Consider the following 23,460-nt stretch of genomic DNA (forward strand, 5'->3'; position numbering starts at 1 on the left):
AAGGAATGCCTAAGACTGAAGATAACTACGTTTTGCTTAGGTACCTCGGGGATTCTCGAGTCTCACTTCGACACGGTGTCAGTGAAGAGATCCACGAACGAAAAGAAGCCGTAAACGCTTGGAATAACTCGCATTTCCCAGTTACATTTCAACAAGCATCCGATAACGTCAGGAATCCAGCCCCGCGCGTCCCATGGCGTGCTGATATCAGAGACGATCTCCGTCTCTCTTCAGCGACGAAGATGATAGCTCCGGAAGTAGCGACGTAGCAGCGTCAAAGTTAATCCCGGTTGGCCAGGACGGACGTGAGATTACGCCGAGCGACAAGTAGGACCAGAAAGGCTAATGAGTGGCCGAGCTAATACCCAGGCTCTAGTCTCCGCTTAGCGGCCCGCGCGAGAACCAACACACACGCGAGTCCACTTCACGACTTTCCCTTGGCTTGCGGGATATACGCGAGGACCCTGGTTTAAACCTATGAATGCATATTCAAGATACGAATGTTTTAAATCCCACCAGGATTACCCGACGACGAGTCCACAGCTGGAAGAGGCGCGAGGGGTGGGACGAGGGGAGGGATTCGACGAGCATAAAGACGGCGGCGTTTTATTATTTTCCATATCGACAACGGCCGGGGGGTTGGAAGAGTCCTGTTGGGGCTGGGAAGCACGAAGAGACGGATACACGGGGAGAAAGAGAGCAACGAGAGAACAACGAGAACAACCGGGGACCGCGGACGTGGGGGTGGCCAGGGGTAAGGGATTAACGGCGATAAATTTCGCAAAAATAGGGGCTTACTCTGTCGCGGGGCGACAGTCTAATCCTGGGTCCTGCGCGCCACCCATTTTACGTAGACGGGGGTGGCTACCCCCCGGAGCACCCGTGGATGCACGTTCCTGTACAGCGGACAGTGGTGGTGACGCTGACCGCGTACAGTTTTTGCAATTATCCGCCCGGCTCTTAAGAATCCTCGTCCTTTTTTTAATCATCCGTTCCCTGTGTGAGGATAGGGGGTTCGTTCTCCACCCCCGGGGGTTAATCTTCTAGCTCGCAATTAATTTCGCACGGGGATCGGTTGTTTTAGCGGGAAATTGGAAGATCAATTGTTGCTACATTCTGGACACATCTGGTCGCGATCCGTGGATGGGAGAGTGCTTCCTTGAGGGTGTATTGTTTCCTGGATTCTAGGAGAATAATCAACCTTTGTTATGGGGGTCACATTTAATCTATACCTTAAGATGTTAAATAAACATCTTCTAGTATAGAGTAGTCAAAATGGATTACTGCTAAAGTCTTTTACTTCACACTAATACAACACAATCATCGTGGAGCCTACGCCACTGAAGATCATCTTCCTCGATCTCCTCAGTCTGACTTCTCTTCCTCGTCACTGAGTTCAGGCCATTGACTAAAATGCTTTCGGAGGTACGTTAACCTACATTCCAGTTTCTATCCACCTTCCCAGCTCCCAAGAGTACCTTCATCCTTCGACTCGAGCCTCTGCTCATTGTCTGGTTTGAGCAAAACGCAACGAGGCCGCGAGAATAATCGTCTGGGTTTCTCTCGCCATAGCGGCGGCGTGGGCGAAGAGGAGAGGCCTTTCCAAAGAGGGAAAGAAGGAGATTCGGCATTCAGCCGGGCGTCCAGGATGGACGCAACAATGGCTGCGCATCAACATAATTACAGTTCGCTTCGGTTGCCCGGGACGCTCGACCGACGAGGGCCAAGTATTATATTCAAATGCGAACCGAGGCGGCGCCAGTGAGCACGAACCAAAGGCAGAAGGGGTTGCCGTACCCCGGGGCCAACCGAAGGAGGTTGAAGGTTGTAGGTTGACCGTAGGGAATGAGAGTACCTTTCACCGATGCTAGAAGGACAACCAAGAGGACACGGAAACGTCGCTTGGAGCGGATCACCCCTCGGAGAGGAAATTACATCGTCTGGAACTTCAACCCTCCGCCACTTCCGCCATGTTTTCTCGCGCCCGGTCAACGTTCGCGAGAGGAAATTCGAAAGGGGTGAAACTGTTAGGGTTACTTGTTAGAGCGGCCGAGTATTTCTATTTAATTGCAACAGGTTTGATAATTACGAAGATAATCGTCCTCTCAACCGCGTAACGCCATGTCCTAACTGACAGTCGCGGGCGACAAAATCGCTCGTAGCTGAGCCATAGCAAGGCCATGATTGACAGACTCCATTAAATCCTAACTTCCAAACTTTCAAACAGAAATGTGAATATCCTACTCCACAAGTATTCAATCTGGTGGTCAACGAGTCGATCCCATCGTATTCGACTTCCCATCCTAAGACAGCATCCCTAAGAAAATCCTCTCCCCCAACCCCTGACCCCCTCAAATCGCGCGAACACCAATCGTCCGCAGGTCGTCCCCTTCTCGAGCAATTCGGGACACCCCAACGGCAGTTCTCGAGCCGGCGGCGGGTATTCGCGGAAACGACGCCCGCAAAAGACGCGAAACGGCCTGGAAGCCGGGGATATTTTAAACAATTTGCATAGACAATCATAGCGGCAGTTTTTTCGGCCGTAAAGGGGCTCTCCACGGCACTCGAGTCGACTGCCACGACCCAGCCAGGCAGCTGGCTGACTGGTTGGCCCTCCTCGCCGCCTCTCCACCGCCACCGGGAGCGTTTTATGCCGCCATAACCGTAGCGCGGCATGGCCCACTTAGATCTGGTATCTCGGTCCCGGCGTGGCGTCCGCGTACCAGCTGATATCTATTGTCCCCTCGCCAACCCCTGGACCAGCCGTTTGACCGTCACGCTTCCGGTTCCAGGCGCTCTCGTCCTTGCTCCACGCTGGGTCAAGGTCTCCCCCGTCCCTCCCCGCTCCGAGCCATGGTCGACGACTGTTTGATGAGTCCGTTAGCCGAGATTGCTGCCCCCCAGGACGCTGGACAATTGTTCCGCCGCGGCGGCGCGCGACGCGACGCTCCCGTTGTCACCCTATCGGCTCCGAAGGACGCCGAGGAGACGTTTGCATACATCGACCGGCAGTTTTCCGCTCGAACAAATCCTCGCGTTTCGCCCTCCAACCCCTTGGGGGAGTCAATGCTTTCGCTCCACGGATCTCTCGACGGTTCGCGTGCCTGTCCCCGTTCATCGTCTAGGAGATTTTCTTTTTATTCCGGCGTGTTTCTTCCTCTTACGATCTGCCTACGCCGGAGATTTTCGCGGTTCAAGGGACGCGGATGTTGGAGTGAGCGATCTCCGAAGGGAGTGAGTTTAGAATAGGGGAAATTGAATGTTGAAGTTTGTTGAGAGATGCTTGGAATTTTGCATCAAAATCTAACGCTTCTAACAAAGAAAAATTCTAATTGCCTCGACCAACCTCAACTGCGAAGAAAATGTTAAAAACAACGTAGCAACAAAATGATTTCATGATTTGAACGTGGAAGAATGCCGCCACGCGTCAGATCGATCCATCGTTTTTGTTTCCAGCTTCGCGCCGCCGCATGTTTCGATCGACACGCTCGATGCACGGATGAATTAAAGATCGCGGCAAGATATATTGAAACGGGAACGCGCAATACGCTAAATGAAACGCGTTTCATTATCGATCTCGACGAAACCGCGCTTGCATCTCAGGCTTGCGGCGCCGGTGTGTGCGGATAATGGCATTGCCGGTTTGCGGTTTGTACCGTAGCGGCGTTACCTGCCTTAGATGGCTTATTGATTGTCCTGACTATGCTCCAGCGCTCGTGTTACAACACGGAATATCGAATGAGAATCGTTCCTGTTCTAAAACGCGTGTCTCGCGTGTGTTACCCTGGCTCCGAGCAAGGTGTTATTGGTGGAACATCAGGCTGAATTGGCAGGTTGCCCAATTCGATTTTTTTCCCAATTTTTTATTTCGAAATAGAAGCTCTGAGGAGTATTTTGCGCCCAGTGTGGCGTGGAAACTTGAAAATGTAACGGAGATATGAATTCTTTAAGAAGAGACTGTATGAAGCGTAATTGTGGCGTGATAAGAGATCATCCACTGAATGGAAATTAAGGCTATTTACGGCCTAAATTTAAGAAACTTGGAAAGTACAGTTTAAGTAATCATAATTTATACTTTCTACGATATTACCATACTATAAGAACGTTTCTAGCACATTCTCCATCGCTCGAATTCTCTCTGTTCTTCATCTCGGAATCCTCGAATCATCCGGAAGTCTTGGGTCGATCGTCGGGGATTCGATTAAGATTTTTCGGCGCTGAGCATTCACGGGACCGCGCCGAGAAAGGATTTGATATGGAATTAGCTTCCGCCTGGTGCGATGAAATTTATTTGCTGGAAGGAAAAAGGGGAGATTCCGAGGCGCCACTCGATACGTGAAACGGAGTAGCATACAGCGCGGAACTGGCAAATGTAATTTCGCGAAATGCTTCCATTGATATAAGAAGACTGCACCCCCCGCTGGTATCTAGGGATAAGGACGGCGAAGCTGGGGAGGAAAGATCGGGGAACGGGAAAACGCGGAGGTAGAAAATGGCGAAACGAAAAGAACGACGGAAGAAGGAGCGAAGTCGCGAGAAACTGCAAGCTAGACGGATATATCTTCCGAGTAAATTAAAATGGATTATATATGTCGTCTCCATCTTCAATCTTTCTTCTTTTCCCGCCCTGCTGCATTCCCGAGGCTTTGGATTATTGCTGGAACGACGGGTAATTGTTACTGGCTGAAGGAATATTCACGAGTGAATTTTAAAGCCCAGCCTGAGAGGTTAGAAATACTACGTGTCGAAATTTCAAATCCTACCGTAACGAACACCAGTTTCCAGCAAACAAAAACGTGGAGTTTATTACTCAACGAGAAGGTCGCGTTTCAGGGTGCAAAGTGTCCGAGGGGTTCCTTCAGCCGAGACACAGGATCGTTCCGGGTGGGACGATCCCAGACACGACGTTTGAAACATCGTTCCCGAAGGTGTGCACGAGGAAGGACCAAGCGAGGGTGTGGTAGTAGGTCGGCGGCCACAATTCTGGAAAGCCCAAGTTGGCTGGCGCGGAAGGTCGGGATACAGAGTCGACCATGATGTATGCCCCTCTTCCGTCTAATTAAACTTGGGGAGGGTCGCAGAGTTGGTTGGTCCGTTGGTACGCTGGCTGGTCGGACAGACGTACGGACGAACAGTGAGGGGCGGTCGTCGGATGGCTTTCCAAATGACAACCTGGGAGCGAGGGAGAACGAGCGAACAAGAGACTCGGAGAAAGACGTCGACCTCTAGCCTGAACGACTGAAACGATTTCGCACGAGGTGTGTTGTAGCGAATTAAACCTTTGCAACCCAGATTAGACTTTTTTTTATTAGATGTGCTAGATTTTGATTCAAAGTCCTAATAATTCCAAGCGTCTCTCAACAAGCTTCAAATTTCTCAAATTATTACACAACCTAGCCTAGACCTAACCCACACTGAGATCTCCGACGGAAAAGAACCGCAACCACAGCCAAGGGAATTCACAAGTCGCCTCCATCAAATTAATTTAATTTATCCTCAGCCGTCCCAGAAATGCACGACGTACATTTCCCCCCTCGCACCGTTCCCGTTGCAACATATCCGTCTCCTTTGATCTAACGTCAGGGAAAACCTGCGCGGCTCTTTTACCTTTTGGACGTCTACGACCGCGGTGTACGCGAGCGTTCTCTCCGCTCCTTATTCGATCGCGGCTATCTATCTACGGGCGTATGTAAACTATGTCCGCGCGCTTTCCCTGAGCCCTGCGTCGATGCGGATCGGCGTCGACGCTCTCGAACGGGGACAGGTTATTGGCGCGCCCCGACGAATTCCTTGGCGCGTATTCCAAAATGTTTCCACGGGGTGAAGCGATGGCTGCAGAATGGCCTGCACTAAACCGAATCCCACTGAACCCAATACTGAAATACCTATAACTTCTTAAACTGAATAGATGTTGACAATTTAAATAAAATTCCAATAGGCAAACACACGATTTCTTAGAAAAAGTACAGTTAAACTGCCACATTAACGAGACTATCATGAAACTTCCACATAAACACTACCTGTTCAATTTTCCATCAGCATAAAAGCTTCGAAACTATTTAAAACAGCAAAAATCAATGAAAACTCGCAATTTTCTCCAATTCCACCCCTTGAAACTGCTATTTCGACATAGGATCGAAATCCCGGAACGCGTTCCATTCGGTTCAGGGCAGCGTTCGTCGTTCCAGACATCTGTTCTCTAGTAATTACCAGGGCGAAACAGTCGCGCTGGTCCGTGCACCGCGAGTGTTAGTCCTTGTTGCGAGCATAAGTCATCGCGGTGGAGAGATTAGGACGCTAAATCAAGCCTGTTGAGACCGTAATTCGTTCGCTGAAAAAAGGGAGCCCCGAGAGGAGAAGGGGGTTCTTAAAGAGGCTGGCAAACGTAGCGAATACACACTTGGCCCCCGAGTCGCTTACTCTTTTAAGGCGTAATATGTATCCAGCGCCGCGAATGAATTCCAGTTCGCGGTACAGTCGCTTAATCGCTCGTAATAACGCCGAGACGAATGCCCCGCGGGACGACCGTCGCGAAAAACCGCTGTAATTTCTGGCAGCGGATACCGCGTAATGGCGCTCGCCATGCAGCGTCGAGCCGGGGATCCATGAATCGTGAGCCTTGATGCACTTATTTTTACCTCGTAATTGTTCCTAATTTATCGCCGGTGGCGCTCTCACGGGTTAATTTCGAAGCGGAATCGGCCGACGGAAGAGCGAATAGATTTTAGGTCACGGCATTCCCACAAACGTCTTCGACCACGCGCCTCTCTAGAAATACGCTTAGCTTTCGCGCCGTTGGGGTATTTACGGTGCCATGAAAGGAAATGATTAATGGGAAATATCGTTCGAGGAGGAGGAGGAAATTCTGGAAATTTAAGCGATTTTTTAATGAGTGTGCTGGTGACGGTCGTTGGCAGAAAGCGGAAATCGGAGATTGGAGATGGAGCGGGGTGAAAGAGAATCTTGTACTGACCTAATAAGTCCTGACTGACTGTATTTATAATCATGGTGAAATATCAATTTTTGAGTTTTAAATAGATGAATCAGAAATGGTGTGACCATTACACCGTTCTAAATAACCCAGACCTAACTCAGCACTCCCACATCGCGAATCAAGAAGTACCATCGCAAAGGGTGCCAACCATCCCCCCTCGACTAACATTAAAATCCTTTCAGGCCTAACATCGCGCATGACACCGTTAACTCTCGGGTTGCCGGTGGCTTTCGACGTCGCGATTAACCGAACAAGAGGAACGACGATGCTCGGTATCGGGGCACGGCGGGCTCGTCTTTTCACGAGCGTGATATCGTCACCGTCCAAACAGCGTATATGCATTAAACCATGAACCCACTATCCCCGACGTCATATCCAATACACGTTGTTAAAGGGGTGGGGAGCTTGCCGAAGCTGGCGGAGCAGCGCGGAGGAAGCCACGGTCAGAGGGTTGGGAGAGGTTTGGATGGTTGCTGGGTGGTTTCGAGGGTGGCTGCCAACCCTCCGCACCCCTCCCTCTGCCGGTGCGGTAATGGCATTAACCGAGCTGCAATATGATTACCGCTCTCGCAAGGTAACCTGATCACACCCGAAAGCTATGGGGTGTCCGTAGTATGAGGGACAATGTACCGCGCTCCGAATTGCTGCGCAACGTTACGCGACCGCGGTTACCAACCCCCCGGACTCCCTCCCCAGTTTCCCTTTAATCGCGTTGCGCTTTTTGCGGCTCAGATTACCCGTGAATCATTAGACCAGCTCCAGGGCGGCGGCGCGGGGCGCTCCTTATCTAGGCATTAGGAGATTACCGTCCCCCATGCCCCTGCGCATAGCGTTTTTCCGTCTTCGTTTCTTTTCCTTTGGGGGTTTAGTTTTTCCTCCGGGGTGAAAGCAATTTGGGAAATGTTTCTTTTTGCCACGCTCGCCGCGTCGTTTATCTCCGCGAGTCGAAATTCTCTTCCTATTGGGAGGATTCGCGATTTGACTTTTCATAGGACATTGAAATGAACTCTTTGAACTCGATGGTTGGTGATATTTATTCTAGTCGACAGGTAGTTTAGAGGGTTACGGCGTCTCGATTTGTGAATATTATCAATTATTCAAACACCGATTTCATTAAGTACACCGAAATGAAGAAATTCTGTTAAGAAAAAAAGAGCTCAAAGAGCAAACCTCAATTTTCCTAATGACACAACCTTTAATTAACCTAACCTTCCATAATACTCTATGAATTTCAACTGTGATTATCTCTGGTTCAGATTGATAACTGTCCACAATTGGACGCTTCACGAGCTAGATTTTCTGTATCTCGATGACTGAAGGACGACGTTCCTATGCTTTTCGAGTCTCAGTTGCTACGAATGATACATCACCGCGAAGAGAGAAGCTAGTTGATGAAGACGACGAACGACGAGGTCGTCGCTCGGCGACGCGTTCGGACGACTCGCGGACAGGAACGCCGTCGAGACGCCATGCGACGAAAGACGGATGTAGACACTTACCGTGAGGTGTTGAAACAGCCACGCCCTGAGGATGTTGGTCGCGACCTTGGGGAAGATACCCCTCTTCTTCTGGTTCTTCTTACCCGTAGAATCGTCGTCTTCCTCGCCGGTGCCCTCGCCGCTGCCGATACTCGCGTTACTCGCGTCACCTGCAACATTTGGTAAACAATACTCATTACTAGAAAGCTGAGGTGTTGCCAAAAAAGTAGTCGTACTTCTTGAAAGAAATAGGAGATCATTGAAATATAAACAAATGCCAAATCGATAATCTCAGGTAAAAATGCGCCTCGAAGTGCGAACATAGTTATTGTTCCAAAAGCAATACCCCGAACGATCGGAATACATTATCAGGGATAAGATTTCGCGGCGCTCCGATTTTCGGCGCAAACTATACCCAGCGATAACTACCCCACCCTTAAAGCCGGTTCCCATGCATACAAACACCATTAAGCCACCCGCAATCACCCTGTCCCTCTTTCGCTCGCTGGCCCCTAAACGTTTCAGCCCCGATTCCGAGGGTCCTTTCCATCCCTTCTTTTCCACCCCCTGGACGCATTAATTCCCCGTCATTTATCAATCTTAGCTTTTTAATTGCACGGGTCACCGGGGACTCGAGCTGCGAGACGGTAATGAGAGATATTAAGACGGCTTACGGTCACGCTTACGCGAGGCAAATATCATTTTTATAAATTATCGGCCAGCAGGCAGTTACAGGTACCCCCTCCCCTCTCACGCCAGATCCATGCCACGCATTAATTAAGTCGAAACCTGATGAACTCGTTCGACTATATCGAAACCCTCAAAACTGGCCACTAAATCTTCAGGGATTTAATTCAACTGTTCGAAAGAAATTGTGATAAAGTACTCAATTCAAGGCATCCTGTTACAATAAATGAACTCGTATGATAGGTCGATAAATTTGTACGAATGTACGATGTCTTGTTCTGGATACGCGCATATAAGATTCCATTTAAATTTTTTCGAAATCCCCCTTAATAATTCACTTACAAATAAAATATTTACTCTTCCACGAAATAACTTTTTTGATAGCTAAAGAACTATTCCTCTCCCCCTCCCTCGAATCTCCAGGCTGAAACCATAATGCCATCTCGTCTCAACTCGTCAGGAGTGAATTGTAACGCACGAAAACGGTCCCAGCCGGCAGCGAGAGGGCATCATCATCAGAATTCACCTGACGTCCCCGTCGATCCATCTCGCTAGAGCGGACCGGAAGTTCCCTTTATGCCTTTCTCTCTCAATCAGCGCGGAAGGAGAACGCCGGGCTACTTACGCCGACGGATTATAAATGACCGAGCCTTATCGCGCTGCCCAAGGCTCCGGTTCCCAAGGTTCTATCGTAACAGAGAGATCAGGGTGAGCGCAGTGCTCCCAGGGGTTTCACGATGACAGGTCGCCCGGGGCGCTTGCGTCCAGAGAACGCAGACGGAGATTAACTTTGAATTCGTCCCGAACGGACCTTCCAGAGGAGGGTGAAGGTGACGTAAGGTCGTCGAAGGAGGACGAAAAATTTGTCCATAGCGGGAGCAGACGGCCTGGAACGACGGGAGATCGATGGGAATTGGTCCTACGCGCGACGTGTCCTTTCCTCGATCCAGAGAGAGGGAAACAGGATTGAGCCGAGGAGGATCGACTTCGATCACTATGGAAGGACCACCTGCCATTCGAATCGGGGCGATTCGAAGGGGTGTTCTTGGGGGGTACTAGCGAAGATAATGGACTAGGGGAGCGTCGGAATGTTGGATTATGGGTGACAATGGTTCGGGAGTTTCTTTCAACGGAGATGATTTCAGGAGTTGATGGGGATGAGTCTAGTGTAGAGAATTGGCATTGTTTCGACTTGGTTAGATCGAACGATAATCATATGAATCAATCATGCATCTTTGCTTAAAATTGTCTGCGTTTTCTCGGATATGTACACAAATTTCCACTGGCACTCAATGGGTTGAATATCCAAAGCAAGTGCTGTACGCCTCCAGAATCTATGTACCACCTCCCATCTTGACCAGGTAAACAACACAAAACCCAACAGCTCAGTAAGATTCAACGAACCACCTCGCTTTGTCGAAGACCGAGTGCGCGTAACCGCGCAATAACCACCAAGAAATCACGTCATCAGCGTGAATCCTCACGGTTGGCTTCACAAGGAGCCAGGAGTCTTGGCGTCGCCGGCGTCTCCCTCCGTCGAGGGGGGCAGGCTTGTTTTCGTCCAGCACTCGAGGAGCCGTTTTGCGGTGGTCCTTGTGCTCGCAACAAAAACGACGTTAAGGTCCTCTCGTCCTCCCTTATTCAGCGTCCTAACGGCCGGCGAGCGAATAGAGCGGTCTAGAGGCGCTTTGGAACGGCTAGCGGAATAACGGAATGGCCAGCGGACCGTCCCCCTGATTGCAGTTAATTTACTCGGTGAATCGAGTTAATGTACCGTGCCGATCGTACGCTGCCGTTACGGGGACCCTGACGTATCAGCCGAAGAAGCGCGCCTCCGCTCGTCAGGAATTTCTCATTTCCGCGGGAGAAACTAATCCCGGCCGAAAAAGCGTCCCGAGCGGGACAAGAAATTGAAGATGAACGCCGTGAACCGGACGTACTGCTGAGAAACGTGTTCTTGGAGAACCAGGACGTGCTCGAGGGGAGTGCTTGACTGAGGGAGAATGTTACGCGGACGCGGTATGGCTGGGAGTCTAGTTGGCGAGGTAAGAGATGTTTGATAATTTGGGTAGTAGAGACTTGTGTTTGAGAGAAATTTAGGACGTAGTTGACCTAGGTGAGTGAGACATTGCACGCTTTGGACTGACGTTTTCTACATGTCTAAATTGTGACTCGGTGTAGGTGGATCCAGTATATTTGAAGGAAAGAATCAATTGATGAAGTATCAATCTATTTAAAAAATTTTAATTAATGATTCAACCGGAGCCATCCCTCGTAATCAAGTAATTTCAAAACCTTGCTTGTCCCGATGATTATAAAACATACCGCCTTATCTCTCTTCTTTCTTACCTACCCAGTGCAAAATTCTCTATTTGCTGAAAATAAAGATTAAACATCCCATGTTCCCATAAATCTCTCTCCCGTCGCGGAATCCCCTCCAATTCCTATCGACACGCAATTAAGAATCCCAGCCGAGCGTGCGCCTTTTGAAGCGCATGTGCCGCGCGCGTAATCCAGCTGCGTCGCCGTTCACGCGTGACCGACAGCCCACGTCCTGTCGCTGATAAGGCGACGCCGTTTCTCCAACCTGGATCGAGATCGACGACTCCCGAGCATCGTAACGACGCAAAACGACAATCTCGACCCCGCGAAACAAGTGTCCCGGATTCGTCGAAAATTAAACGCTCGCCGAATCGAGCCCGAATTTACCGCGGCGATAAATCGCCCGGCGGAAAGTCGCGAAAATTGTCCACGGCGCGCGCCCGTTGGGCGTTTACGAGGCACCCGCGTGGCCCTCCGTGCGGCGCGAGGGGCCATATCGTGCCCGTGTTGATTTACGCGGCGCACCGCGCATTTTTACTGCCGCGTTATAGAGATTTAAGTGCGGCCAATTATACGTTTACGCCGTCCCCGCGCGAAGGAAAGACGCGCGGCGTCCCGACGACTGCGACCGTCGGGGAGAATAACGCTCTCTCGCGCGCGAGTTCTTTCTTTCCGTGCTGTCGCGGGCTATACTTAGCCGATGGGTCAAGAATAAGCCAAGTCTCACGTCGGGCTGACTATACGCTATTTCGAGATGGCGAGCGGACTGCCGAAACACGCGGTCCCACGTCGATGCGCTCCGCCGTCGCTTGAGAAATGCTCTGGACGATGGGGACACGATAGAGCTTGATTCACGGACTAATTCAAATTATTGGACGGTGTTTCATTGTATTATTTTATATTTCATTGTATTTGAGGACGTAATGGGACATACATTGATTGTTGCACCTATTGAGACACATTGGAGGATGTCTGTGCTAGTACGTCTCATTCTAATGTAGGCCTGTTGTACTGGGACCGATTGTACCAGACATCAAATCGTACAGATGTGAATAACTTTCAGGTCTTGTTGAGGAATTTCTAGATGACACTCTACAAGGTACAGATTGTATATACACATAGAGCCTCAGCATTTTATATAGTCATAACTATCCTCAAAGCTATAGTGGAAATTCTCCACCAAGAGGAGTCTTCCAAACGCTACTCACCACTACATCAGCTACATTGAACCTCGAAATTGTTGACTTTAATAAACTCTATTACCAAGGAGTACATTTACTTTCTGCCGTTCATTATCATTTTCGTCCCTACGTCCATAGAATTCATAGCTATGCGCTAGGACGGCCAGGCGCGCAAGACATCTGTTCCCCGCCCACGCAATCGTTTTCTATCAACGGGTAATTGCAGCAGAATTGAAGAATGGTTAATAACATCCAACGATTGGTCCCCCGTCTTTATAAATACGTACAAAGTCTACCGTATGGCGAGATACCCATCAGGCAATCCTGAGAAGGATTCAAAGCCCCGCAGCGTCGACGGGCTGCTCGCGCGTCGATTAACCAGGCACATAATGACCGAGGAAAAATGCTAATAATCATAATCGAAAACCAATAAGGCACACCGCTACGTGATCATTAGTCGTCGCGGCGAGTAAGGAGAGATCCCACCAGCGGGTCTAAACGCCACGATAACACAATAATTTCAAACGGGAACAGGTAGCAATTAGCGTCACGCGCCCGCGAGGCGTCGTTTATGCGTGCAATCGTCGAGCAGAACGTTCGTATAAAAGACACCGTGGCGGTCCGGGAATCCAGGATGACAACGGGGACAGAGGCCACCGAAAACGTCTTCCTCGGAGACGAGGCCCCTACCTCTATTTAGGGTGGCCGCGCGGACTGTCGAAATAAACCGCGCATATGGCCGCCAAAAATAAACTCCTTATTCCCATCCCGTCGAACCGAGGACCGTGGTTCCCTCCTCCAACATCTCTTCCCTTTCCTCATGCCCTCCTCGCGAGGTACGTTTCGGTGGGCTTCTTCCATCCGCGCGGATCCGCTTCGGGACGCGGACGTCTTTAAGCTCCGTTTTCACGTGACAAGTCACCATGTTTAAGAGCCAAAATAAATCCAGTATGGTAAGAATTTACTGCCTCTTCTCTTTTATTAATAGGGAAAACACTCTTGCGAACAAAGTAATGATACTAAACTACTGGGTAGCTAGACATTTGTAGACAGTACATCATGTTTCGTATGTGGGATCAATTCTTCACGATAATACGAATTGGAAAGTCCTTTTCCATTTTGTAACGTGACGCTCCGTTCCCGAGATATAAGTAAAAGTTGTTTCGCATGTAGACACCTTGACACGTGCTCTCGCGTGCTACTGCGCACGCGTAAGCGCGCGCTGGGGATTCCCCTGTCGCTGAACTTCAACTGCTCGTATCTAGGTAACCAAGCTTCCGATTGAAAAATGGTGAAGGATTTTTTCATTCCTTTTCTCACGAGGAATCGATCGCAGAAATGAAATCACGATTCACATTTCTCTTAACATCTCATAGACTGTATATAAGTGGTTCAACACTTATTGGTCCAAATAATTTCAATAGTACTAATTCACAGCACTGAAATTGGTAACTTTAAGACACGTGAAAACGGACCTTTAGGTGGAGCAAGGAACCTCCGCGACCTTCTCTTCTTCCTCCAATGGAAGCGTGTAGGCAGAACGCACCGGATACAGAAACATTTATTTGCTGGTACGCCACGCGCGGAAGAACCACGAGGGTCGGGGAGGTGGATCCTCTGGAAAAGTGAGAGGAAAAGAAGCAGAGTCGTCCTACACACCTCTGAGGATATCACGTTTCATGCAGGGGACTACTCCTACGCAGGATGTCTAGATGCTCCAGGATATCCGTCGAATTCTGGGCTTGTTTTACTTTATGATTTCTTACTTGCCGTGTTTTTTCGCTGCGAGTCTTATGAATACGTAATAAAATGGAGAACGTAAATAAAATGAAAAAGTAGACATAATGACCACCGTACTAAAACTTAGTTACCAGTAGTAATTATATTAAAGACTGTCAAAAATTAAAATTGTTTGCTATATAAACTCTGTTAGGTTCCAGAAAGCATTCGAAATAACATGAAAAATATTTTCCACTCGCTGGCCTCTGCAATAGGATTACATTCGACGATAATTTAGTCGAAAGCGGAGCTTTGTTTGTACATTATTCGAGGGTTAATTGCTAGTACCGGCGTCAAAGGTTGACAAAATATTGGCCCGTTAAAGCGGGAATTTATTTATCGGTATTAGAGAGAGAGTGAAATATGAAAGGTGTTAAATCAAGCCCCCGAAATATATTTCATCCTTCAAAACACACCGTGAATGTCATGCAATAACGAACGATAAAGCGCTAATGCCGTTAAGTGGAAAATTTAATGTCCCGTGTTTATACATGTGATGTAATATTTGCAGTAAACGTTTGTTGTATTTTTTACACGCTACGCGCGACAAAAACTATAAAATAAAGTTATTCCCGTCCATGTGCGCGTGAATATTCTACATTCGAACGCTATAAAACTATGCTTTGGTCCCTCTATGGGTGGCTTTTATCAGGTGCAATATTTACGTCAGTAGGAATTGGATTAATTACCAGTTTGCATCGTATATTCGTGCCATGTGCGTTATTTAAATGCTAATAAAACTTTTTTTTCGACGGTCTCGCGCTACGCAAATTTTTATATGGGGCCACACAGTGTCATACTGGTACCTGACGCTTTGGATTTTGGCATCATTTGATAGAAATAGAAAATTGCGTGGTTATATTTTCTTGCAGGAGAACCAGTATGTAGAGTTTAAGACACGCAATTTTCCGAAGGAAAGGGTTTTTCGCGCCGCTGGAGATCCCATGGAAGGGGTCAACGCACCAAAACACGCTGAGCGTTTCGCTCGGAGCGGCCTCGACCAGTTGCCACAAGGCGGAGGCAGCTCTTCGCCGATTCCGAAACTATTTTCGGCGATGAAATGCAGCTCGACGGATCCTGCCCCACCCCCGTTGCCATCGTCAGCGTTCCTCTATTTTATTTTTTCGCCCGCCATCTCCGTTCGCGGCACGGCCCTCTTCCGGCGGTCGCGGTTGTCGCGGCCCCGCGCGAACACCGCCTCGCTCGATTTCTCATAACGCGCGCGTATCTCAACATCGCCGCGACAGCCGCTTAATCCGAGAATCTGCTTAACCGGAAGATTAATTGGCGATTGTGGGAGAGATGAGGCGCGGATGCGAAGTTTGTCCCGTCAGCGGGGTCCCGCAGTCAAACGAAATCGGCCCGCGAGCGTGGCTCTGGGGAAGTTTGTCTTACAAATGGCCCGAGCGACGGGGATAATTTACTGTGTTGCGGGCGCTCCGTTAGGCCAGCGACGTCCTATCGACCAAGGTTCGCTCGCGATTACCTCGTGATTACTTTTACAATAATCACGAGTGACGTAGCGATCGGCAGATTCTGGTACAATTAAGATTATTCGAAATACCAAATTATCTAGAGTACCAAAAAATTGACACCAAGCCTCCCACTTTAATTCTTCAAATCGAAAGCGGTTTCTGGCAATTCAGGCCAGCTTCAGGCATTTTTTCAGCGATCAACCGAGTCCTCGCCGCTTTCCCAGCGTAACGTTACGTAACCGCAAATCGTGCCCCGAGCCGAACGCCACGCGTCATCGCTGCGAAGAGGCTTTTGTGAAATTCCCGCGGCCGCAATGACGCAAGACGCGTCGTCGAGAACGGGACCGACAGAGCAGACGAAAATACCGACCTATCGTGAGACGAGACGGGGGTATACGAGTCCGAAGGGACGAAAAAAGAGGCGGTCGCTCCGAATTTGTACGGATTAACGAGTGGAACCGTCGGATTCCACGAACTCTCGTTTAGCGCGCGGTTGCGTTCGAGACTTTGCTTTTTGCTCTGAACTTTTGGGAATGTTTAAAATGCGAAGAACCGCGGAGAGGGAGACGGAGACGTGACGATTTCAGCCCGATTGTTTACACAAACTTGGGGAGAACGGCGCGAAGCGACGTCGAAGTGGTCGAAAGAGAAACACGCACTTCGACACCTGACGCTGCTCGTCAACGATAAACGTCGGACGTCCGCCACTTATTTACCGAGTCAAAATATAAACTATTAATAGATACCGTAAAATAGGGTGCGCGTCTTCAATCCCTGAAATTATTTGGCGTTTCTGCGAGCCCCACGGACGCGTTTAGCGGGGAATCCGACGACGCGCGAGGAATTACTGCTCCAAAACAAACCGACTCGTCGATCGTTGATTCTCCGCTGCTCCATTTGGATCATCAACTTCAATTCACGCAGAACGGGTGATTATAATATTTATTTGCAACAAAGTGCATGAATTTACTCGAGACTGGGAATCTTTGTGCCGAAAGGTTGAAAGAGGTCTGATGTCGGAACTGACAATAAGAAGGCTCTGTGGTTCAAGAGCAGCAAGCACTATAACGTCAATGGTCAAGAGCTTCTTGGCTTCACGCAGAGAAATCATTGTTTAAGAGGAACTATATGGAGCTTTACGTAGATCGAAACGGAAAGAAAGCGATCGGGACAAAACGCGGAGCGCGCAAAGGCGAGGAACGAGCACGGTTGATTGAGACATCGACCGAGCGGCTGTGACAGTTATCTGATTCATGGACATGCCGAGTATATTTTATGCCGTACGACCTATGAATACAGATCGATCGGACGCGGGACAGCGGCTGCGGCGGCGGCTCCACTGGCCCGAGGAGATCATAGGTGCCTCCGCGTATATGGATATATCAATTACGCGCGTACGCTTCGGCGGAGCAACACGTACTCGAAGAAGTTACGCGGCCTAGCGGAGCCTCGTTGCGATGGAGCAGTGGTTCTTAACCTCTCCGAACCCGAGGAACAATTTGAAACAGCGTGGCAAATGACTGGCGCGTGTGCCAATTTCAGCGAGTGATAAAGCACGTTCGGTGGTACGCTAGGAATTTTATGGAATATTTTCTGAGCGAATGGTTCCATGATTTTATAGGAGCTCAACACACGGTAGTTAATCTAATTTATGGTGTATAACAAGTTCAACACTTTGTCAAACAGATATTAGCTCAGAATGCAGACAATTTTACAATCCACACCTAATGTTCAATTTCGATCACTGCTTAGGAAGAATATTTTTATCATTTTTTTAATACACAACACAATTTAAAGACAATTGACTGTATCGAATTCTTGATTGAATGTTGAGATTAGATCCCTTCCTAAGCATTTACAGCACGGCGTCGTCGACACAAGAGGGCCCCGTGGTTAAGAATCACTGCGACGGGGACATCGCGCAGCGGGGAACGTCGCATTACGATTCATCAGGCGTCCAAGAGATACCAGTTCCGCGAGGATCCGCGGAGATGCTTATCCTACAACGATCTACGTGATCAATCGCCGATTTGTATCGGCGCCTGGTGTCGCCCGACGCGGCGTACATCGTGTCTTCGCCGCTCGATTACGATTACCCTCGCGAAAACGTCGGAGAGGCTCGATAGAGAAGGAATCGTTGGGAAAGCGATCTGATCGAGGAGAAAGCTGGTCCTTGAAGGCTGAGACGAGCCAGACGCATAGTATTCAACTTCAGTCGCGTGTCAGTTTAGTCTTATAGTTGTCAGTCTTGTAGTGTCAGTTGGAGTTGTCCGTCGATACGACTCGGTAAGGTAGAGTAATGTTCGGTAACATAGAACACCCTATCGATAAAGCAGAAATCCTTCGACCACCCACAGTACCCCCACCTCTTACCAACAGACTACCCTATCTTACCACCTGAATCTCAACTCACGCCAAATCTTCCAACAATCCATGAATCGCGCATTCCGGCAATAACCTGTCGCGCACACAACCTCGGCGATATCCGAGGATTCCCATCCGCGATCACGTCGAGGATAAAAGTCGCGGATTTCCAGTCGCACGTTATGCAACCACCAAAGGCGTCTCAGTTAACGCGAACATTAGACGCGGCAATAATACGCGCCGGGAATTGCGTAATTGCGCGCAGAAGGGTAACCCGATATTCGTTTCGCCGCAGATGACGACGGAAAACGATCGTTGGTATGCAAATTAAACTGGCGCGATTTGAATGCTGCGGATAGGTGCGCGTCGTCTTGCGGGGTGCCGTGGTCCGTCAAAACGGTCATATCACGGGGAAACGGAACGAGAATTGCAGAAACGCGCGAGATATCGGCACGGTCGATGCTGTCTACGAGAGGGCACGTACGAAGATTGCGCTAATTAATGCCACCGGGACCCAGAGGCCGGTGCTGCGGGTACGCTGATGTGCTACCGCTAGGAACGACGCTGTTACTATGATAATTACCGACGGAACGTGAGGCTCTGTCTTAATTGGGAATAGCGGGGCGAATTAATAACGCGGCGCTGACGATGACCCCTCGAGCGACACCTCCGTGAGCAACCTGATCGAAAATTCAATGAAGAAGAAGTTATAGAGTAGGAAAATAAAAGAATTGAATAGAAATTAAATTAACAGATGATATCAAGACCATCTCCACTATCTTCAAATGCAATCTTCAGTAATTAAAGTGTCCGACCATCAAAGGCACGATCTACTGAAACTAACACTGGGGGAAAAGTTCCTCCATACTTTTATTCTCTCGCAATTCTGGATTTGACGTAAACGTTCGCGCGGTTCAAGCGTTTATTCGCGGAAGCGACAGTAAAATCGGTCGTTCGGGCCGCTGTCGTCCCGACGCATCGTGGAAATAAAAGCGTTAATGGCAATGCGCCACCGGTGGATACGTTGGCCGACGTTGGCGTCGCGACGTGGCGCTCCTCGTGATCTTCTTCGTCTACTTCTGCCCCTCCCATTCCCGCACGGTTGACGTTCTCCGGATGAGTTTTCGGGTACATGTGACGAGCACGTGTCTCGTACCGGTACATATCGGCTTTCGCCTTGGAATTAGTAAGCGGGAAAGAGAGAGCAAGGCCGACGGAAAGGGGCGCGAGTTTTACTTTTTGTCACCGTGTGCGGCGTCGCGACGCGTTTAAACTTTTCGTCATGCATCGCGATGCGTTAACTCTCGTTTATTTCCAGGGGCCCTTCGGCCACATATTTATAACCTAATCGGGTGCGAACGCGTCCGAAACTCCGCCCTGAGATCAGGCTATATTTACCGCTTTGGACCGAAATTTGTCGAGATTGCTGATACCTGATACGCGCGATTAAGGGAATCCAGTACTTGTTATTTCACTGAATTTCTGAAGGGGGTACCAATTATCCAGTAAGATTACGTTCTCGTTTCAACGACTGTCGTAGAAACTTGCAAGTTATTCGAGTTATTTTGCCACCATTGCATCAAAAGTTTCAATCCAGTGATATTTTTAATTCCCTATACCATCAAAGCTTTCTCTACCCCAGCAATGAATATTCAAAACCTGAATTTTGGAAGTCTTCGATCACCTCTCCGCTCTTGAGACACTTCCTCGAAGAAACGACAGGATTCCGCACAAAGTAGCAACAATGTCCCCAATCGGCAAAGAGATCCCCCATAAACCAACCAATTATCGCCACTCGTCCGTTGTCGGGAGTCTAATGAAACATCAGCAGCGAGTGTTAATATCGCCAATCTATCAAGCTTGCCTGAGATTCGCCGGCAACACAGTCAGCGCGAGATCGTCGCGTAAACGCGAAAGTCGGACCAATAGTGGCGCGGTTCTTGGCCAGCGAGGGAGCGCGACGAACGAAAGAGGGAAACGACGAGAGGAGGCTGAAGAGAAATGGGCGCCAGTGGCCAGTAATGAGCCAGAAAACTGGCGACAGCTTCGCTATGCCCTCTATATCCCATCCCAACGAGACGAGGCGCGATATTGTGCCTCTCGCATCTAACTCTCCGGCGCACACTATGGCGCCCTAGCGTGTGCTCACGGACGGCTACGCGCCGTGCACGCGCGGGCCCATAACTCACCGGGGCTGGCCCGCAGGCCCGTCTTGTTAGCGCCCCGCAGAAACCGAAGGTTCCTAACTATGATACCGCGGATACACGCTGAAAGGACAGGCACATCGATGAGGAGCGAAAGGGAAACTGAGAATGAATGCTTTGGAGGTCCAGGAGGGAGGCAGTGAGAAATGACTAGTTAAATCTGATGACTATAAATGGTGAGATTCGGAATCAGGCGAGTGGTAGAGGTCTAACAATGAAATGCATTTATTTAGCGAAATATTCGACACATAGAGACTTGTAACCAGAATAAGAGAATCCTAAAGTCCCAGCTCAACAATCTAATACACTTGGCCAGCAATTTCTGCAGTACTCGAAATCTGACAGTAATTGATATCAAGGTACTAGGATAGTAGATAGCTACTGATACTTGGAGCAACAGCGCAACCGAAGTTTGACCAATTAATCCAGAGCTCGACAACACTTTCCGAAGAGATACGTCACAGTATTTTGTAGGAGGATCTTCTCCCCTGGATTACATGCAAATAAGATTGGGCTTTGCTCGTTCGCGAATAAGTTTCTAGTTGCTACATAATCGGTTCGCCGAATTCCGCCAACACCTCGAATAAATTATCCAAAGCAGCGCAGAGTAAGAACTCGCGACTTCGGAAGAGTTCAAGCCCGTCTTGTTAGCACGCCGCAGATACCGAGAAGGACCTCTGCCTGTGATACGCTTCCACGGAGGTTCCTCGATGTGAGCAGAAGCAAACGAGGAATAGACTCGCAAAATGAAGGAGGGAAGGACGCACAAAGACGGGTGAAAAAGAGGAGGAATGAGAAGAAAGAGGAGCTCGGAAACCCTTCTGATCCTCCGCCTCCGCCAACGCGCATAAATGCATAGCTATCTTCGGGCGCATCTTCCTCAGGCGGAACGAGCCAACGAAAAGAGCGCGTTATCGGTGCTTCGACCTGATAAATCCCCCCACCTCCTCCCAGAAAGAATAATGAGTCGACATTATTCATGCCGAGCCGTCAGCGTCGACCGGTCCACCACGCTAGGCCCTCTCGCTCCTTTTTCGCCGCGCGGCGCGTTTCGACGCGTCGCCATTAGGGGGTTCCCGGGCAGGGAATCTTGCCTGGACGATATTAGGAGCCCGCTTAGCCGGATCAACTGGAATTCGGCCCCCGGGGCCACAGGGCACGAGGGGAACGGACGCGTCGGCACCGTTTGGTCGATAGGTCGCCCTCAGACTTTTGGTATCGGACGGGTACGCGCGGTCGTAAATTATCCAGGAGCACGGAAGGAGAGAACCTGTAATGTCGCGTGGTCACGAGGACGCGGGGATTGGTGCCCCGAATGGTTTAGCGTGTCTCGTCCTGGCCAATCCACCGTGACGCGCGTTATTAACGTTGATGACACTCTGGTAGCTTTTTGTCGGAGGGAGCCCTCTTAAGAACTGCATATGGATGACGCGCTTAACGCCGTTCGATGACTTCAGGTTCGGGAGGATCGGCACTTGTTTGGGTATGATAGGCTTTTGGTACTTGTTATTAACCGTCAAGAGAGGGAGGCTTTTCTATTTAAGTGTGTATAAATAGTGCGTCGAAAAAATATTTACCACACGATGGCCACTATTTTCGCTTACCTACACCACGCACTCTTTAACTATCGCTATGCAATTTTCGTTTTCAACGGAAACAAAACTCTTGCCGATGTCTGGTATTACGCCGTAGAGTCGAATGGTCCCTTCCTCCCCGCGGCAGCGTCTATCTGTGACGTTGAGTGACACGTTTAGCGCGCGTCCGTTTTATTACGCGTCCCCATCGCGATCCCTGCCGCGTGTTCCCCGTCCAATTACATCGTACAATAAAACACGTGGCGACAAATTCGTTGCCCCGCGCGATCGCGATCGAAAACCGAACCGAGAGTCATGATGACGCGACTTTGCGGTTCGCGTGCCTCTCCGTGGCTTTAATTTCCCATGAAAGCGTCGATAACTCTGCGAACGTGATTTACGGTCGCCGTTTACGTTTACGAAGACGTCCCCTGTTGGCGAACTGTGCGCCATTTCGCGATGCTTTTCGACCTCAAGATGGCAGTCTTAATCAATCGTCATCGATGTGTTGCTTAAGGGACACCATGCAATTAGCTCTCCAACATGGCGCACCTTAGCGGCAACGCAAACATCTGAATCTACCACGAGACTTTGGAGCGCCCTTTCATGACATCAGAGAGGGATTCGGAATGGAACGAATGGTTACGTCTATGGCTTCCATAACGTTTGATGATACAGCGCGGAGAAAAGTTTCGAACACGCGAGGAAGATGCGAAGGGGAGTCGAAGCAGAAGAGGACGGCTTACAAAAAGCCAGTTTGTTGCCGCTCGCCTTTTGGACGCGCCGCGTTATTTAGTGGCGAGCCTCGTCTCGACTCGCTTAAGTGCTCCGCTGACTTACATCCCTCTGGGGCAAGGGCGCGCTAAGGGGGCGTGACCGTGTACCGTCCCGTCAGGGATCGGACATACAATGGAAAGTTCGTCGAAAACCAGAAAGGGCGGCGTCCGTCGGCCAAAATACGGAATAACTCGCTTGGTTTACCGTAAACCCAGAAACTTCTCTCAGGAAACTCTCAGAAAATAATCAGTGTTACACACTGCAAAGTGGAGATTTAAAAATTACTTTTCTTGACGGGGTTAGAAAAAAAATGTTAACAAAAGCAAGGTAGTAAAACAAGACCAGAACTGGAAAACTGACCGAGTAAAGAATCCCAGGCCCTACTTCAGAAACATTTGAAAGACTGTTCCCACTGACTATTCAATTCACAGCCCACAGGGTCGAAAACAGCCCAACAAAAGCTGTCATAAATATCTATCTGCTAACTTTCGTGGCAACTCATCCATTACGCGAGCTCTCCTAGGCCAGAAGCGTTGAACGTAGAGGCGATGATGTAAATGATCTACCCAGGCTTCAGCGAGCAGGAAAGAGGTGCTTTATGGAACAGTTTGTACCAGTATCGAAT

The 23,460-nt window shown here is 49.4% G+C and overlaps 1 protein-coding gene across 5 annotated transcripts in view; it reads right to left on the reverse strand.

Annotated features, from left to right (window-relative positions):
- Positions 1–23,460, reverse strand: part of LOC128880403 (homeobox protein homothorax) — a 440,840-nt gene that overhangs the window by 154,165 nt on the left and 263,215 nt on the right. For all 5 annotated transcript variants that reach the window (XM_054130450.1, XM_054130449.1, XM_054130448.1 and 2 more), the window contains one exon: positions 8,494–8,642. In XM_054130450.1, coding sequence (XP_053986425.1) covers positions 8,494–8,642 — 149 coding nt within the window. The remainder of the gene's footprint in view (positions 1–8,493; positions 8,643–23,460) is intronic.

This window comes from Hylaeus volcanicus, chromosome 7 (assembly GCF_026283585.1).
Source record: "Hylaeus volcanicus isolate JK05 chromosome 7, UHH_iyHylVolc1.0_haploid, whole genome shotgun sequence".
In the NCBI taxonomy this organism is placed as follows: Eukaryota; Metazoa; Arthropoda; class Insecta; order Hymenoptera; family Colletidae; genus Hylaeus; species Hylaeus volcanicus.